The sequence below is a fragment of the Mastigoproctus giganteus genome, chromosome 9, assembly GCF_048544385.1.
Source record: "Mastigoproctus giganteus isolate SK-2022 chromosome 9, ASM4854438v1, whole genome shotgun sequence".
NCBI lineage: Eukaryota > Metazoa > Arthropoda > Arachnida > Uropygi > Thelyphonidae > Mastigoproctus > Mastigoproctus giganteus.
This window is the reverse complement of record NC_143583.1, coordinates 200502422-200522845: the sequence shown is the minus strand read 5'-3', so window position 1 is coordinate 200522845 and position 20424 is coordinate 200502422. Positions and strand designations below refer to the sequence as shown.

The 20424-nt window shown below is 37.1% G+C and overlaps 1 protein-coding gene across 2 annotated transcripts in view; it reads right to left on the bottom strand.

Annotated features, from left to right (window-relative positions):
* LOC150081021 (uncharacterized) overlaps positions 1-20424 on the bottom strand; it is a 49180-nt gene that overhangs the window by 17276 nt on the left and 11480 nt on the right. For both annotated transcript variants that reach the window (XM_090382175.1, XM_090382177.1), the window contains exons 5-16: positions 19568-19678; positions 18813-18930; positions 17502-17569; positions 17335-17410; positions 16555-16660; positions 12275-12356; positions 8251-8395; positions 7588-7650; positions 6885-7061; positions 6724-6789; positions 1675-1752; positions 660-749 (exon numbers count right to left, since the gene is read on the bottom strand). In XM_090382175.1, coding sequence (XP_090238301.1) covers positions 660-749; positions 1675-1752; positions 6724-6789; positions 6885-7061; positions 7588-7650; positions 8251-8395; positions 12275-12356; positions 16555-16660; positions 17335-17410; positions 17502-17569; positions 18813-18930; positions 19568-19678 — 1180 coding nt within the window. The remainder of the gene's footprint in view (positions 1-659; positions 750-1674; positions 1753-6723; positions 6790-6884; positions 7062-7587; positions 7651-8250; positions 8396-12274; positions 12357-16554; positions 16661-17334; positions 17411-17501; positions 17570-18812; positions 18931-19567; positions 19679-20424) is intronic.

The following is a 20424-nucleotide window of genomic DNA, read 5'->3' as shown; positions in this document are numbered from 1 at the left end:
ATTCAAATTGAGGAAGTATGGTTGCAGGACAGATGTGCGGAAAACTGCTTTCAGCCAACAAGTACTTGATTGTTGGAATAAACTTCCATCTGGTGTTGTGGAAGTGGATAATTTGAATAAATTCAAGGAAGAATTATATAAATTATTACAGGGATGGACAGGTAACATGGGAATGTTTCTTTTCGGCTGATGTTATATAACTTGCTTCCTTGCATCGTTTCGTTTTTCATCATCATTTACCTTCCGTTGTCGAAAAAAGCCAACGAACTTTGTTCTGGAAAGTGAATATAGTGTTGTTTAATAGCAGTACTCATTAAAGGCGATATTCTCTCTCCCTGAAACGTATGAGTTTTCTCCTCCTAATTCGCAACAGCCACTCTGAAAAAGTCGTTTACCTCTGTGACAATACTTTCATAAAGCATAATTAGTATCGAACTCCTGCCTAACTCTCCTTCATCGATTGTGCTTTATCACCTGAGTAAAATAATAGACTTGAACTCTAAAAGATAAATAATTTACTAATTGTTCCAGATTGCTATAATCAAAAAGGTACCGTCTGTGCCTTTATTTATATCGATCAGGATTAGAACCCATTAATCCAGTCTAATACAAGAGAAAGAAATAAAAAAAGAGAAGAGGTAGAAAAGAGTAAAACTAACCTGGACGATATCTTGCAAAGTCTGGCTCTGAGTCAGTCTTGCCGCGTCTGTATTTGCCAATATTTCTGTTGGATCAATCCCTGTTAGATTCTGGATATTAATTAAAAATGTAACATTAAAAACAGCAATTACTCAGTTTAAAAAGGTTAAATGTTTATATAATTTTATATACAAATTGTTCAGTCCTTCTGCGGATAGGATTCAGTTCATAAAATGCGAAACCATTATGCTTCGAATGCATCTTGATACTATTCCGTTCCAATCTCGCTTTGGAACGGAATGGTATCAGAATTTGTAGTAACGCCACTGGTGATTAAGAACGTCACCAGGAAGCAATCATGAAAGCCAAATCTTTTCATGGCATCGAAAATATTGGAACTTCGAAGTATGGTGAGCGACATTAAAATACAAAAAATAACAACACCAATATATAAACTATATGAGTAACCCCTACACACCGGATATTGCTATATAATGTGCGGTGGTTATTTAGTCTTCGAATCATGGCAATGAATATTTGAAGTATGCAGAGAAATCTTTTCCAAAATGGTCACTGCCGACTAAATCGAGCATTAATTTTCTGGAAGTTGTATTTTTGACTTCGAGCTGATTTAAACTATATAAAATTTTGTTGCTCAACTGACAATCGATAACTCGAAGTACAGAATAATATTATAGTTGAGTTATGAAATAATTCATTTGAATTTCTGGGGTTTGCCTCTGGGACTTGTCCATATTAATACGAAGCCGTTGATTAGAATGATTGGTGCTTATTCAGCTAACGTTATTTAGACAGTTTCAATTGGCTGATTGGCAGTACGTGCCTCTCAAGCGAAGTATCAAAAAGGTATATCACTATCAAATCCCAGAGAGAGAGACAATTTTCTTCTTTTCTATTGTCTCCTATGGAAAAATTCTGTTTTTTTTCGGTGTGTTCGCTTTTATGAACTGCGTTTATCGTGTTATTGACTTAGTTGTTTTACTGCAAAAGTTTTGAATATTAGTAGCTACTTACCGCCCATTCCACCAAAAACTGTTGTCCAAGTTCGCAAGATTCTCCAGCGGGTAAGTTTTTATTATATTCTCTAGCTATCTGAAAAGATAAAAAAACAAACACTAATGAATATAAGCCATGCTTTTAGTGTTTCTTTTATATAGAAATACGAACTCAGATTATCTTTTTAAGCAATAACACCATTGGAAATCTTTATGCTATCATTTTTGTTATGAGAACGAAACTTCGACAAAGCAATTTAAATATTTCAACACCTTACTGCATTTTGGTCATTATAGACGGCCCTTAATCCAGCTCTGAAGTATGGAAAAGGAACAGCGAAAAAGTGTGAAGGTGGGTGAGAAAGGAAGCTGTCCTTTCCCCTTAAAAACTACCCGCTTTTGAAGGTTTTCTCCGTCAATATCCAGATGACCACATTTAAAACTTGAGAAGCCCCTATTCTGAAAAGGAACCAATTTTTAATTCAGAATATATTTTTTTAAAAATTCACTCCTAAATAATTTTTAGGAGTGGTGCTCTTTTCAGTTTCGATTCCTCGAAATAGTTATTTAACTTTAAACAGTATGTCAGTCTGCCATAGTTTTAATTAATTATTTATTTTTATTATATTGCGAACTTCTTCAGGCTCCAAGCAGTTTTCTTTTCCTTTCCTACCTTAACAAGTTTATAAAACTTCATTAAGACCTCGATTATGATTGGCTTTCCCTGTTTGACAGCTTTATTAAGATCCTAATTATTGTTGGCTGATTTACCTCCGAGCTAACCTGGAACCTTTAAGTTGCAGACTATAAACTAGCCCCATTACTTCTTGCCTTTTCTAACTCAGACAACTCAGTTTGCTTTAATCCGTCCCATGACAGTTCTTTCCATTTTTGCTTTGTTAAGTACAAGTTTTTCCTGTTCTTCAAATTTCTTTTACAGTTCTTGAATAATATGAATTCTTATATCTTTTTTTTTTACTTTTGTAGACTTGACCTGTCTTTATTTTATTGACAGAATCTCGAAGTGGATTCAAAAACGTCCGTAAATAAGAAATTACTTCAATACAGTATATGGAATGTTCTAAATGTAGGGTTTCTCAAACATTAAGAGCCAATAAGCAAACCAGATTACTGCCTCTAAAACGGGAAATTAAAGTGTTTTAATTAATTCTATTTTAATTCTCACGTTTGCCTCGACAAGAAAAAAAAACCACTTAGTTCTCCTATGGGGGTGGACTTTTCTGCTTGACTTCAAATATGTTCTACCTCTAAATTTTAATCTCAGTTCAAATACACAATGTAGGCATACTTCGCAATAAATACTATCCATGAAATTTAAATTGCAAATCAAATACTCGACGCAGATGTGACAAAGATATATTTTAAAAATAACAATCTCTTTTAGGTGAAAATATTGTTTTGGAGGCAAGCCAAGTTGCTATGAATATGCCAAATACTTGGAGTGTGTAACAGCCATTAATAGATACTTTCTCAGGTCAAATATGAATCCTGAAAACTGAGAGATAGTTTTTTTTTTCAAATAATAATAAATTCTTATTATTAGCGCTAGCTAGCTAACCAAACTCGATGAGGAACTCATTTCTTCTGATACCTATGGGTTGTTGCTTCAAAATATATGCAAATACATTGATTAATGAATTGTTGATCCACCTGAAGTTTAGCAGCATATTTCTTCCAAGAAGTCTACTCCAGAAAACTATTGTAATACCATCAACTCTCAGTAAAGGCGAAGTTATTATTCTGCTGTATTTATAAGACATTTCAGTTATTCTTCTTCTTCAATGTGCCGCCTCTTTGTAGAGGTTGGCTGTCATCTTTGCAATGGACGAACGTGAGGTAGAAACCCTAAACAAACCCTCATTACTCTGATCATGCCACTCTCTGAAGTTTTCTAACCAAGATTTCCTTCTTTTCCCATTGACCTTGCTCTCGATTATCAATCGCATTTATCATTCCTCATCAAATGTCCTAAATATCTTAGTTTCCTCTTCTTAATGGTGTTCGTTATTTCTGTCTTTTTCTTCATTCGTCTCATGATCTCATCATTCATTTTCTTCTTATCAGTCCGTGGCATTCTCAACATTCGTCTGTAGCACCACATCTCAAAAGCATTTAACTTATTCTGGGTCTTCTTTGTCAGTGTCCAGACCTTAGCTCCATAAAGGAGGATAGAAAAGACAAAACAAACATCTCAATATTCTTGTTTTCAGTAATTACGCAGTTTAAATCCTGCAGATCGCAAAAAAGCCTCCAACTTTTCATATCCGCCAACCTTTCATCGCACTGTAGATGTATCGTAACAATTTCCGGCTTTCTGAAATTCGCAACTGACGGTCGCCGGTCAAAGTGCATCGTCGATACGAGAATCACGTTGCTATTTTTTGCGTCTGTATACGACATAATACTACTTTTTGGCACGAGTAAATCATGAGTATTTTTCGCTGTGCGCAGTAAATCGAACGATGAGAGTTTCACATACACAGTAAATCAAAAGGAGGCATTATTTTCTCTTGTACTAGTGTAAATCGATACCAGACAAACAGGTACATGAATGGAAGTTTATGGAATTTAGAAACTAAAAAGAAAAGTCAGTTGTCTTCAAAAGGATTAAGAGGTACAGATATTCAATACAGCTGAAAAGGATGAAGTTGTTTAAAAGCACCAGGGTCAACATTTACCACTATCAACTTGAAAACAGCGTGGCAATTATTTTGTTCCGCAAGAATTTAGAAGAAAAGGAACCGAATGGTATCACCACTCACTGTCACCAATGTCTCACATGCCCATTGAAGCAAAATACAGTTCGGAAAGTTACTTGCGAAATGTAGTGTCCTTAAGTAAACTAGCTTAATTCTTTCTTCTTTATATCGTTAAAGGTACGCATAAAAAATTAATAAAGAAAATTACTAAAGTCTGCAGTTATTTTGTTTCGATTTATAACTTGCCCAAAAAAAATAAAGAATTTCGTGATTGTAAATTACAGGTTGCAATCCGATACGTGTTAATAACACCCGTTACGGCCAGTAGTCAGGGTTGAATCACTCATGGTGTAAGCTGCCAACCTTTCACTGACTCTTGTGGGAGGGATTTGCTTGTTGAAGTACAATCGAATTTAAAAAGTCGGCTGGAGGGTGAATAGTTAACCTAAATCATTGTCTCATCTAGTGGTCAACGGAATCTTTTCAGGGAAGTTGCCAGTGGAGCTGGAACTATGCCACCATCTTCTCCTCACAACTGTCTCGCTTAAATTCAGAATAAAGTTCTTTGCAACACTCACAAGGTTCGACTTCCATTCTTTCTAATGCGAGATTGCCTTTTGCCACGAAAGAGAAGCATTCTAGTTGCCTTCGTGGGTAGCATAGTTGGCAGAATCGCCGTCCTCCCCACACCGGGTGGAAAAGACCTGAATTCGAGTCTCGTCGATGACGTGAAGAATTTTTATGGGCCTTTTTCACAACGTGGCTGAGTTAGTCGAGGCGTATCATGGTTTTTTCGACTAGCAAACAGATAATCGACCTCAGAATACACACAATGTACATGGAGCAGAGCCCACATTGGGATCTTTCAGTTGTTTTCCCTTTTGACATTCTAAATTTGATCCATGTTTGTAGTAAGAGAAAAAGGAGCATCACATACATGCAATTTGATATCCAAAATTTCCCCTTAACCTACAAAATCTAGAAGTAGCATAACAAATCAGAGTTTATAGTGTGTGTGACTTTAACCACCCGTAATTCATGAACAGCTCGTATTCATTTTGACTACAAATGAACAATTCTAATAAAAAAGAATAAAGGTAATCTACTAATAAAAACATTAAGACCTTACAGGATTTACCTTTTAATTTTTTTAAACTGTTCTGCTTAAGAATGTCGTATATCAAGGAAGTTTAATTACCAAGAGGAGCTACTTCCCCTTTCACATAAAACATTAATTTTAACATAACACAGCCAATAGACACTTCCTAAGAGCTTCGCTGAGGAGAGAGGTCATTATCTTTCTTGTTTATACAGATTGAGCGCTCTTCAGCTGCACAGTATTGCATGGTGTGCTTCCATGCTGCCATCTGATGGTAACTAGTGACTTTATTTGATTTTATCAGTCTAATTTTAATTTTTCTTACTATACCCAACTTTGGTTACTTAGATGGATGCAGACAAACATCTCTAGAATGCATGGAAGACGTTACAGTTGCTCTTAAAGTTAGTATGGCGCTGGTAATCTCGCGTGTAATGCTATTTCATTGCAACGAAGCTCGTTCCGATGTGGGTGATTGCTACGAGATAAAGGGGCAGTCTAATGAGATTCATTCAGATAGCGTGATTACTGTCGTGAGATGAACAGCTGCTGAGTGACGCTCCATCTGCATGGAAAACATGGGAGTTGGAGAGAAGAGCCTACATTGGTTTTTATAATTTATTACGTTAGTTTTCTTGTGAAGAGGAAATGAGATTATTACATTTCTTCTTGTGTTGGAAGAAACATTTCTCAATATCATCCTTGGTGGGGGGTGGGAGAGAAGGACACAAACAGCATTACACTCAGATTTTCTACAGAGATATTTTAATGAAAAATTCACATCATGCGTAGTGTTTTGCTGAATTGGTGTCTTAATGAATGCTCCATGGAGAAACATGATGCACCTGTTAAAACATCAGAAAGACATCTTAAATCTCTGCTAATGGAACTTTAAACCAGATACCCAAATAATCCTAACTCATGCACACCAGACACGTAATTTTCAGTACACGCGCAATTTAACATGTCGTGAGAAGCTAACTTGGATTTGCCGACCTACCACAAACAAAAAAGTACCACATTTTTAAAATAATGTGGATTATTTCAAAAAATATCGTTTCCTTTTAACATTGCCAATGTTACTTCATATCTAATAGAATACCAATGTTGTCTGATTAATGTTTCTTTTTTCCTTTACAATTATTAACTTATAACTTCTTAAAAACAAATACTACTGTCAACAAAATATCAGTTAAATCTCTGTTTTATATTATTTTAATATATTAAAACTTAAAAAGAAAGTATTAACCTTCAAATCTTCTTTCCAGAAGCGGGAAGTTTTTGGTATTCTTGTGTGTGGGGCAACTTCTTTTATCTGGAAGTAGAAACATCGTTTTAGTCCGGTAGTGTAGAGGATTAATCTTCTGGAGAAAAGCGATAGACAGTTTTTCAAACAGGAGAAGGATTTACCTTTAAGACTAGAAGGGCTGTCAGGAAGATGCAAGCGATATTTAGTAGCGTTAAAACTAGACTAACTAGCCCTAGAACTGCGCATTCTTTATCCATTTCAGTATAATATGCGATGTCATATCGATCAGGAGGTGCCAGAGAAGGCTTCATCATCACTTTTACATCACCAAATGCTATCTGGAAAATAAATCAAATTACCTCTCTCAGTCAGAGTTGCAAAGGAGGATGGGATGATAAAAATACTGACGTCTAAATGTATAGGAGTTGTCTAAATGATTGGTTTACTGATTAAGAGCTCTGGCTATATATGGAGCAACGAGGCAACATTTCAGGTACGACTTTTAGAGTAGGGGAAGAGCATTTATTCCCCAGTTGACGTTGGTTCTTAGACCATATTACACCGTTATGTATTATGCCTGTACAGGTATGTATTCACAAGCCGTGTGCAGGCTGAAACACCAAGAATAATTCACAGGAAAGAACCCTATTAGAGGGATTCAGAAATTCTTCCAGTCTAGGACGGGACTAGAACCCAAACCTTTCCAAAAGGGTGAAAAGTGCCGAAACCACTATACTGCCATGAAAGACATTTTTCTCAGAAAATAGATATCAGAACAGGGGGAAGGGAGAGTCAAATTTAAGGTTTACATGAGCCTAAATCATTGCCTCATCTTAGTCAGTTTATTATTCATAAAACACTTACCTCAACGGGATATTCTTTCCTTGCTTTTATTGCCTTCATAGCAGCAACTCCCCACAGAAGACCCTGAGGGAGAAAACATTAATTTTTACATATCCACGAAATACGACGACTTTCCGAGTCCTTTGAGATCAGGAGTCAGACAAGCTATATTACCAGAGCATAGTAAATTGGAAACCACGAAATGAAATGAAAGATGTATACATTAAAATGCATCGCTAAAATTATATTAAACATACATAAAACTGTTTTACTGGTTGGTTGCATTGAGATCATCATGGGATCTTGCTTACTGCCCATAAACGTAAATTTGTTTGTCAGAAATCCAGAGGAGAATAAATTCTTTTTTCTTTTGATTTGTTTAATCTTTAAAAATTGGACATTTAATTTGACCATTGGACCCATTGGACAAAGAGCCATGGGTCACACAAGGACCAGAAGTCGCTCAGCGCTGTTTTAAACTGTTTTTTACGTTGAGTGTTGTGCTTGTGAACCGTGTATGTTGTAAATAAGTTTGTCGCTTTTCGTTTTTCACAGAGTATAAAAACATTGGATGGAAAAGCTCCGTTAGCTCTACTCAATACCGACTATAAATGTTTAACGTACTCTCTGCATTTATTATTTTATACACATTCAGAATATCAAAGAAAAGTGAAACAAACTTACAGCATTTACCGCAGGAGGAAGTAAAGAAGCAGAGATGGCAACACCAACCAATGATGCTGCATTTCCTCCCAGCACTGAAAGTGCCACTCCAACTCCGGATGGTAGGGCAATAAGAACACCCACCCACAGTCCTCTTCCTTGGCCCCTAGAAAACATAACACTATTCTGAAATATCGGTTTTAGGTTGAGCTGGGAGATCTCACGTTTAGCCAAAAAAAACGAACTTAAAGGTTCACATCGCACGTAAAGCTAAGGTTTGTGCAATTTTTTTTTTAAGTTTTTCAAATTAGAAAGGAATATCTTTATTGCGTACCGGTCAGTTATGCACATATGAAAATTGAGTGGTGTTGCAGAAGCCCTTCAAGGCCATTAAGGCTAGTGAATTGCAATTATGGTACACGGATTGTACCAAGATAACATAATAGATACATGGATTACAAAATAATTAAAACAAAACTATACAATAAATATAACATTTAAATTGAGAGAGATTAAAATTATAAACGTTTTATTTATAATTTGAAATATGACTAAAAATGGACACTATGACGAGTGGAGGCATTGCGAGAGTTAATGGGTTATGAAGAAGGCCAAGAAAAACTGTCCGAGGTCTGCGTAAGTAGTTCAGATCATCTGTGATGCTTTTGTTATCGTGAGACACCCGTGATCCAACCACAGAGAGAGATGACTGGGAGCGAAGCCGTCATGTTGGAACATCACCACATGATCGATGTCTCACCATGGATTACAACGTTCTACCTAGGTTTTAAGGATATTCTTTCTGTAAGAGCAGTTAGTGGCAAATTTTCTGAGGTCAACATTCAAGAACGCGCTCTAGTACCTGATGAATGACAAAGCGATCTTAAAGGAACAAGTGGGATTATTATTGGAGAGAGCAGATTGTAGATATTTCTCTGGGCACAGCAGGGAGTATCCTCCTGACACTGAGATCTCTGAACGAGGGAGATCTGATGCAGTCAATCAACATTTCGACTGTAATGAATAGTTGTTTATCTTCAATGAGAGAGTAGTTAATTAGGGCTATGTTTATGGGTTACCAATTTGAGAAGCGAGCAGTCTGCTGACAAAAATCGTAGCAGCGTAAAGTAGCGGTAGATAAACAACATTCATCACATATTTCGTGGTGTCTCCACGAAATATGTGAGAGACATAGTGATATGCTGTTTTGTTCTCCATTTAAGGCAGGCGGTACAATTGAAGTTCATCAATGAAATTTATGTATACTACTCAATAACTGCCCTAACTATAATATTTTGAGTATTGTACATTACTGTATAACATCCTACTGTGAGCTATATTTGCATGCATGTGTCATCAGCAAGGTGAATCGCCGTCATTTAAGAGATGATATCGTGAACTCTTATAAAACAGAAACCTTTTATAAAAGTTCACGATATCTGAAATACTTCTCTAACCCGATTCTCCCCGACTGTTCCAAACTACGAGAAAAATTCCGAAGTTGGGAAAGAAGACTGCAAAATTAAACTGTTCTACAAGCTGGGAAAATTGCCTGAAACGAAATAAAGGAACATCGTAAGAAAGATATTGACTTATTCCAATAGCAAGCTATTTAGAGTGAAAAGCATGCAATCTGTATGTGAACAAATAATACGCCTGAAAGAGAACAATAACTCATAATGTAAGAGTATATTCTTTAAACAGACGCTTGCCAAATGCTTTTCCTTAATCTTCTTAGGACACACTAAAATTGAAGTTATTTCTTTTTTAACCCTCTTCTTCTCTTTTAAACATCAGTTAAGAGAGAAGTTTTTTGGTGTTCCAGATCCCCAAAGTTTTTTGGTGTTCCTTTACCTTGGACAATTTGTAGTTTCACTAAGTTGGTGCATTGTACCATGTCCATGTTTGTCTATATTGACGCATGACTCAGGCAGTAGCGTCTGTCACAAGTAAGAGAAATCTTTTAGTGAAACTTAATTTGCTTCTTGTGATTTGTTAAGATGACTGTCACTTTTTATATGGCAATGCAAAATGTTGAGGCTACGGTGCTCTGGATAACTGAAATAGAGAGAAGAAACCTGTTCTCATTGGAGTTGGATTTCTGCAGGCTATCCTTTTTAGAAAATACGAGGGAACATATATGGGGCAATGAATAAACAATAGACGGTGGAACATTCCAGAAAGGGGAGGCAAGGTTAGCGGTCTAGGGCAGCATATCGCATAAGGCCTCAGATCTGAGGGAAATAGAAGAATTGGAGGGAAAGCGGACTCGGTGAGGTTGTTTATCCCGAAACCCATGCTGACTCTCGACGGTGAACAGAAAAGTTTGCCCAGTTCGGAATTGGATTGTGAACGTATGCTGACTAGTTGACACGTATTCGGATTGGTTTGAAAGAAAGAAATAGAATTACTGATACCAATCTGCAAATACATGGAAATATATCCAGAAATGCCTTTTAAATGTTGAGAACAGCATCACGAATTCCTAAACACTTTTCAATGGAATTATACCTGTGAATCAACCACATTTTTGTGTTGATTCCCAGGTATAAAGCACAATTCTGATTGACAATCGAATTCTTTGATCACCACTGTGATTAAACATTTAGACACTTGTCTATTATCCTACCCCAGTAGTTACGACGCCAGTACTCTAGCAGTGTATAAATATAATTTATATTAATGAATATAAATATGCGTAGTTAGGTTTTTTTATGCCACTGTTCCTCTGTAAATGCAGAGGAACAGTGGCATAAAAAAAATTACTAGTCATGGCTGGATCAACGATTTAACAGTTAAATCAAAGTTAATCTTCAGTGGAGTTACATTTGCATGAATTACTGTAGCGTGTGCTTCTTCAATCGAATACTGGAGCAAATTCCAACAGCAGAAATGAGTAGGCATAACATTCAGGAGTTCCAGAGTATTTTTGCTTCAAAATTAGTTGTTTGTCATCTTAGTGAGCTGCAAAAGAACCTACTGGAAACATGTGTGGCAAAATCACACGTTTCCTGTAGGCTCAATCATGAATAAAGCACATCCAGGAGTTGCACGTTGGTTAGCATCTGAAAGGGTAGGAACCCAGCCAGTAATTGTCCTTCGGTTTAATATTCATTCCCGAGTTCGTCATGAGCTGAAAAGAAATAAAAAAAAACGCAACCAGACACCATCTTAATCCAATCCGGCTTAATTTTTCCTTGCCATTTCCTTTATCACCAGTTTGTTAATTCGAATCTTATCGCTTTTTTTTTTTTTCTTTTTGGGCGAGTTTCCCCATACGAAGTTTTCAATTGGATACATGAGTACGTTAATATCAAAATTCTACTTCCTATCCACTAAAAGTTTAGCCTCAGTTACCAAGCGCATGATTCTCAGCTGTTGGGACGTTCGTAGATCAAAGGAAATAGTCCATCAAATTTCATAAAATTTTAATAAAAATTCATACATTACACGGATCTTTATATAGCAATCAGATACTCACGAGTCACTACGGTAAAAATTGTATAAAAGTTTCTTCTTCTCGTTCTCCATCCTTTAAATGGTATCTCGTCATTAACTAAAACTTTGTATAAAATTATCAGAAGTCAGAATTATGACAAACCTTCATGAAGGTGTGGGACACAAATTCTGAGTTTAGTTTCTAACGATATAATGTTTTCCAATAGACCAAAGTTGATCGAAAGGAGTTTTATTAGTAGTGTTACAAAACAAGCTTTAGCAGGAAGTGATGTATAAACTTCTTTCAGTAATGCCACATTGTCATGCATCGCTTATACATATTAATGAGGATCGCTATCCCCTGTGTTTGTCATGCCTGAATTAGCAGACAGCGAATTCAGGTATAAGTGGGTCGTTGCTCCTTCTTTGGAAGGGGGGAGGAGAAAAACGTCTGGAGAAGAATGAAGATGACCACACGACGATTTTTATTAATTTAACGAACTATCGTCATGATTTTTTGAATTCTTATAATTAGAACAAAGTACCTTTTGCTCTCGCCTTCACACCACCCCCCCCAAAAAAAAATAGAACGTAAATATCTCTTTACCTGCTCGCCATTTCCATCGTTGGCCATTCTCTCTTTTCAAGTTCATTATTTATGCTAATCCACAGTAATCCGAAGACGTAACCTGTGGGAACAAACGAAAGTCATCAAAGGAAACTGTGGATTGATACACACATACACACTAGAATTATAGCAGATATGTTTCATCTGAATGACACCGCATGAATGGGAACAGAGTAAACTGTATACAAATTTAGTTTCTGATAGGCTCTTGTCTACCATAATCCAATATCCTCTGGACTTCAACTTTGTGGAAGAAATTTTTTATTACAACAAGACAATGACGGTAGCGCAGCTTTAAGCTGTGCAGGGACTTTTAGTGACTAAACAACAGATGGAAGTATAGAAAATGATGGTGTGGCCACCCTAATCGCCTGATAGAGCTTTTATGGGATCATCTGGATCGTCAAGTCTGCCCATCTTCATAAAATCTATGAGAAATCTTGCTATTAGCAATTAATCTGTTCATGCCATTGCGACTGTATTAGTACCATGACGTTTCTATTTCTTGATTACGTCAGCCACGTTTGATCCTAAGATGCTGCAATTCATCGCAATGGCACAAACAGATTGATTGTTAATATGTCACACTGTGATGATCCCCTTTGGAAATCGCAAGTTGAACGTCTCGTTTCATCTACCATATTTCGTTCATCTGCTTTATTGAACGCAGTTGCTTTTATAACTATTCCTGACACGTGGATGTCTGGTAGAGTTCATTCACTTTTTCTCCAGATCACATGGGTGTCCGGATAATTTTTGGAATATGGCAAATGGACTTCATCAGAGATGGGAGTTTTTACTTTTTTCTTTAGAATGAAGAAAGTAACAGAATACACGGTAAATGCATTTTGTTTAATCAAAGCTTACCGAATTGAACGGTTGCAAAGTTATAGTTAGTAGAAGCAGTTTTATAAATAGCCTTGTGTAAATATTTGGTATGGCGAGAGCATACACTACATCCCAATCCAAGGCGCATATGGAAACCGGTCTCTTAATGAGTTTGTCTCGGACGACAGAGTTGTAGTTTTTTGATCCGAGAAACTCCCGGGTTTTTTTATCCTGCAAAAGAGGCAAAACTACTATAAAATGCACGCCGTTTTCAATCAGTTTTATATTACACTGCTCGACAAAATGAACAGAACACGTAAAAAACGCGGTCTAACTCGTGCAACTTGCAATGAAGCGGGGCAAAATTTGGTATGTGGTACCATAGAAACGGTGTATGATCCCTCCAACGGCCAAACAGGTCTGAAAGCGGTGAACCATGCTTGATATAAGGGTGTCTCTAAGATTCTGTGGCAGAAAATCCCATTCTTCCACAAAACGCAGACCTCAGTCCATCAAGTGACCGAGCAGTTGGCTTCGGCGTGCAATGCTACGCTCAAAGGCGTCCCTTGATCGGATTTAAGTGTGGTGATCGTGATCATCACGATCAGTCGTTGGATATCTCCAGTTTCAAGATATTCCTCCACCACTTTAGATCTATGTGCAGTGGCGTTGTCGTGCATGAAAAGAAAATCTGGGCCAACCGCACCCTTAAAAAGTCGCATATAGGGTTCGAGGATCTGTTCTTGGTACCTCTGCCCAGTTTTAGTACCCCTATCAAAAACATGAAGAGAGAGAGGTGCGTCCGTTCATCATTATTCCGCCCCACAGAAAAACACCGCCTCCACCGCAAGTGTCCCTTTCTCTGATGTTGGAGAGTACACATTCCTCGTTGTTTCCAGTTGTTTTCTAGAATCTGTTTATAGGCTAAAACAGGACTCATCAGAGAACAGAAGTGTACCCCATTTGTCGGGGCTCCAAGTAACATGTTCATGGAGTCAGTTTCAACGAGCTATACAGTTAATGGGAATTTTTTTTTTTTTTTGTACTTTGTTGCGGCCTCCAGGGTTTCCCTTATACGTCGCTGTAGTTTCTGAAGGCACTGAGCCAAGGCCGGCAAGTGTGTGTGTGTGTTATGTAAAGTACGTATGTGTTTTGTTATATTGGGTGTGTATATGCCGGCGCCTGGAATTTCCTAGCCAAGGGGAAGGGAACACCTGGTCCCCTTTTCCCCTGGGGTTAAAGGAATAAAAACCATTTACTATCTTGCGTAGAGTCCTCTGTAATTGAGCCTTCTTAGCACAGTCCGTTTGGAAATGTTTGCTCCTGTGGCCGCAGCAACCTCAAGAGACAGTTGATGACAGGACATCGTAGGGTTCCGTCTTGCTGTTAGAGGCAGATAGCGATCTGTTCTGGTTGATAAAGCCCTTGGGTGAACTTAGTCAGCTCTTCTTGCAATGGTTCCTGTCTCCTGAAACTGCTTCCGTAGGCTAAGACGACACTGCGTGACGCATTAAGCCATTGTGCCACCTCCGCCTACCCGACTTCAAGTCGTCCAGTGGCTCGCCATCTCAAAGAATCATCTAAACGACGATGACTCGCCATCCTGAGTACCGGAGATGCGGCTGTCCCACTGAGCAAGCCAAAAACTGGAATGAAGGGATGTAGTCGCAACGTGTTTTTATAGGCATGAAAATTTGCATAATGTGCAGCTCTGTAAGGTGGTAAATCGATTTATATTGGATACTCTGAATTTGTATGCCAGGGTTACCTATTATATCAAATATTCGCATTCGGCGACACTGTTCACAATAAAATATTATAAAAACATTTTGTTCAGTTAATTTTGTCATGCAGTGTAGCTTGACCAAGCTTTACACTACTCCTGGAAAGCGTCCTATATCCCTTTCGAAGAATTCACTATTCCCTAAATTATAATATTTTTGTTTGCAGCTCTATGTATAAATTGGTAATAATGATTTTAATGCACGTTAAGATGAAAAGACATTTTCTTAGAGTACGAATACCACACCCTGAAAGAAAGACACGACTTTAGACAATGAAGACAAAGGGAACGAAAGTGTCGACTTATTGTAAATGTAAGGTCACGCTAATACTATTGTTTTCTGCCGAGAGGATACAGAGGGAGATGAATGTTGTGTGCCGTGAATTGACATTTTTTTTAAGTTGGAGCTCGTGTCACATCTCAAAGACGGCTTCATGTTCCTAACTATATTCTTGTCATCTTTCCTTGCATTTTCTTGGGGCACTTCCTCTTTAAGGTTTCGAAAGTCCCTTTCGTTTTAATGAGATCTCCAAACTCATTTCCTCCAAGAACTGACAGAAAAGGACCTCATTTCTCTGGAAAAGGATTGCAAATGATATCTTAAGTGAGCTATTTCCTCGCGAGGTACGAGTATATTATAATTTATGTGAATACAGAACGTGTTAAACGTCATCTGATGGTTGACACATTTTGCAGATGAAGTACATAATATCCTTTCACTTTCATTTTCAGGATGTTGAATCTGAAATCAACGTTTACAAGCTTTTTCTGTGGTTGTGCATGCAAAATTCAAACCATCTACTGTAAAAATCAGTTTTGATACTGTGATGGTATTTGTTCGTAGATGTTATTTGCTGGAGTCCAAGAAAGAGGACATTAGTCAGTCGGTCACAATCGTTATTATTTTTTAATTATGCTGTGTCAGCGAATGAAAGGGAAGTCTTCCACATATTAAAACTAAATTTCCTCAACTGAAACTTATTTTTAGTTTTAATTGTAATAATTATACGTACATACGTACAACAGTTTCGATTAACATTGTCAATAGTTTTTCACTAATCTAAAACATTGAAGTATCTCTATTAGGGCGCCTTATTAATTAGCGGTAATTAGGGCCCCAACTTGTTCCAAGCATCGTCCCAGGGATGCTTACAAGTACGAGTCGACCCAGCGTATAGCCACTGATCTAGAAACAGTAAGATTACAAAGAAGACCAACAAGATTGATGAGGGGAACAAAGCGATGCTCTTACCAAGAAAGGCTTAAGTTCTGAAAATTGCAGCGCCTGGAGACTACGCACCTGAGAAGTGATCTGATTGAGGAGTATAAGACCTTGAACGGGTTGAGCAAGCTCAATGCTGATGGGATTCTTACTCTTGCTCAGATTACGAACCTGAGGGGGCATAGATTCAAATTGAGGAAAGACAGTTGAAGAATAGATGTGTGGAAATTTGCCTTTAGCCAGCGGGTGGTTGATTGTTGGAACAAACTTCCATCTCTTGTTGTGGAAGTTGATAACTTAAATAAAATTTAAGGCTGAGCTAGACAGGCGTGCTAGACGTGCATCTGATTTCATATGTTTAAAAATTAAATGACTGAACACCAATGGATAGTAGTAATTAATCTATCGATTATGGTCTACACTTACCAAACAACAGGCACAAGAGAAGTCCCACAATCTCCGCTTTAATTCCAAGGTTTCTTAGCGATTTGTCTTGAATAACGGTTCCAAATGTAGCAGCTAGAATTGGACCCTAAAAGCAGAGTAAATTCACTAAGACATGACAAGGTTCATTTGCACTGTTATTATTGCACTAACAATAAAAGAACTGGAACGTTAAAACACTGTTTTGTGATTTTAAAACAAGTATTATTTAATAATTACTTTTACAGTTGTTCTTAACATTTTATTTTACTTTTTATATTCTTCATGATTTGGGAAGATATATAAACAAGTAATCTGAAATATACCTGGACCTTTTTCCCGGCCCTTGGTCATTTGTACTGGTAACAGTGTATTAATTGATAGTTATTTCTTAATGGAAATAAAGAGCCAGGAAAATGACTCTTTTGAAGTCATTCATGACTATCTTTGTCGAGGTAAAGAAGAGGGGGATGCATTTCTACACAGAAAATGCAACTCATTATTCGCAGGATGGGGGTTGAAGTAAAATAATAAGACACGTTATGATTGGGAGGAAGGTGCGTCCGCATGAATGTTCTGTACAAGTTTTCAATAAATTCGGGACAGATTTTAATAAGTATTAAATAAATAAATGTTAAGAGAAATTAGTATAAAAGTAGTTGAATGAAATTGAGAACGATTGAGTAGATTGAGTAATAAATTATTTGAACAGATTCTTGCTAATGAAGGGGGCACACGAACTGAAATGATTGAAGATGTACTGAGGCAGAAAAGGGTACTTACCATTATAGGAGATATCAGCATTGAAGCCACAATCGAGACGGTGCTATTTTCTAGCAAGCCTATGGCAGCGATCATGCTGGAAAAGAAGAAAGAGTGAAACGAATGAATAATAACCACCATAACTTCGGTATTAACAAGGAGGCGTCTTTATAAACAGATTAACGTACCTGGCAATTATAATAAAGATGATGTAATCAAATGTCATCTGGGATCCAGCTCGAACTCCCTCGACTACCTACGAACAACAATTGAGGCGTAATCTCTATCCATAGCAAAATAAAGCATGTTAATATACAATAATATATAGGGCGTTTCAAAGATTGTCTACAGTACTTTAGGAATGGAAGGAGAGTGTGATTCGGGAAGTAATATCAAGTGTTAATACAATATTTGTCATACTTGCAGCTGCTGCTGAGTTAAAGCTGTTTCGAGGTGCAGGCAAGAAAAATAACTGAGAACATTAAAAGCAATAAATCGTTCGTTCAAGAAGTTCAAATAATCATCAGCGGCTAGACGTTGTGCAGAAACAAAGGACCCAATCATTTGATCTTCCCAGTCAGACCACACCCAACATTCACTGAGAATCGATGTTGAAATCAGCTTTCAACATCGATTATTTTTTAAGAAAACTGTAGTTTTCTTCTTTCATTTTGCGAAAAATGAAAGAATCGTTTAATGTTACGAGAATCCTCCGATTGGTCACGCTGCTCAAATACGTTGGCCACAGATCTTCGAACCTAACTCTGCTTCATTTCATTTTATTAGGTCTTATGAAAAGAGACAGTCTACGAGAATGTACACATAAGAGTGGAATTCTTGCAATAATTTATGGATTCTTCTTCTTCTTCCACTGGATTCAAGAAAAAAACATAACCTGACATGCAAACCCTTGAAATGTTTCAAAAAGCTCTTATTTGGAAATAGGAAACTGTGCATTATAGGAAGCTATAACGTGTTATATCATAAACTATATCAAACTTCATCTGATAAATATCGTTTGGTCCTGCGTCTATCTGCCCTCGTGGGTAGCACTGTTTGTAGAATCGCCATCCTTCCCACACCACCTGGAAGAAGACCTGATTTCGAGTCCCGTCGATGACATAAGAAATTCTTATGGGCCTTTTTAATAGATTGGGTGAATTAGTCGGTCTCAGGCGAGGGTTGCGTGGTTTCTCCCCGAAACCTGGGTTCTTCATCCAACAAACAGAAAATCGACCACAGAACACATGCAATTTACAGACAGACAGTATATACGGAGCAATATGGCCTTAGCTGCTGATGCTTCTAAAACCCCACTACAACAACAACAACATTCATCTGCAGCATCAGTAACGTTTATTACTAAAAATTAGGGATTAATGTGCTGATTTTCGGTTTTCCACAGAGCATCCGACAGATAAAACTAATTCGTGTTATATGAAGCTCTAATATACCGAAATAAAGATAATATTTTGAATTAAAGTGAGTTAATTACTGACCTGAGCAACGGTTAGTCGAGCGGTCACAGACTGTAAAAATTTCTTCTGCATGGACTTGAAATTTTTGAATGCTTTTTTCACGTTGAATTTGTTTTTTACTGATGAACTCTCGCTTTCACTGAAAGGAATACAAAGATATTTCAAAGGTACAAGTTTAAACTATAAATAAATTTTAATTCTTTGTGTAAGTGCGTCTTATGATTAATTAATTATCGCGTAAAAATGAGAGCAATCTCTTAAATACTATTAGAAATTATTGAGATTTATTAGATTGAAATTAATGTAAAATAGAAAACTGTTAAAAAGCAGTGCCTATAAAATGAGATTCAAAAACACAAAGCAGAAAAATACGCAGTGAATTAATTTTTAAACGGTAACCAACAAACAATAACAAAAACTTCTATTTACAGGGAGAAAGTCAGTACAAAAATTGTTTATCCAAAGTTGAATCAACAAAAACAAAACCAAATTATCGATTAAGGCTCCATTGAAGTAAATTGTTTGGATCTTTTGTTGATAATTTTCAAATTTTCAGAAGTTGCAACGCATTTGTATATGAATCATATTTGCTGAATTTGTTCACTGACTTAAATTTGCAGATTAATTATATATTAATGCAACTGAACAACAAAAAATAAATTTACTACCTGTAGGAAAAAAACAGTTGGCAACTTTTATATAACATTATTCTACTGCAGTTAGAATTCTTAAAATCAAACTAATTACGCTAAGCGACGCTAGATGGCACTACCTACCTCCTTGATTCTAAAGGCGACTTAGGCAATTCTTCACAAACTTCTTCGCTGCTCTCCAGCATGAATTTATCCATAAAGGCATCCCGACAAAACACTGAACAGGGAAATGTTCTAAAATAAAATAGCGTAACATATATATATTAATACAAGAGATTAATTTTCTTATTATAAGACAGCAAACAATTATCCAAAGCAAATTGGCTGATTTAAGATCCCACCTGTACAAACATGCAGTTCAGAGGATTCTTTTAAGGCTCAAAGAACCAGCAGTTTAACAAATAAATTTTAATCCTGTTGTGAATTAAACTCATTCGGTGTTTTTACTGGGTGATACTACACTCAGGGTAGTGAAGAATGAAAAGGACCTGAGGATAATTGTGCAATAAGATATGAAGTTTTCTGAGCAGTGCAGACAGGCTGCAAAAGTAGCTCATGGTGTCTTGTCAATGATATACAGGAATTTTGCTAGCAGGGATAAAGATGTGATTGTCCCCTTGTATAACGCAATTGTTAGGCCCCACCTTGAGTACTGCATTCAGGAAGTAGAGCTGCTAGAAGGAGTTTAGAGATGGGCAACGAGATTGGTGAGTGGAACAAAGGATTGCTGTTACCAAGAAAGGCTTAAGTTCTGAAAATTGCAGCGTTTGGAGACTAGGCACCTGCAAAGTGATCTAATTGAGGTGTATAAGGCTTTGAACAGTTTCAGCAAGCTCAATGCTGATGGGATTCTTCCCATCAGCATCAGAAATTGAGGAAAGACAATTGCAGATTAGATGTGCGGAAACTTGCCTTTAGCCAGCTGGTGGTTGATAGTTGGAACAAATTTCCATCTGGTGTAGTGGAGGTCAACAACTTTA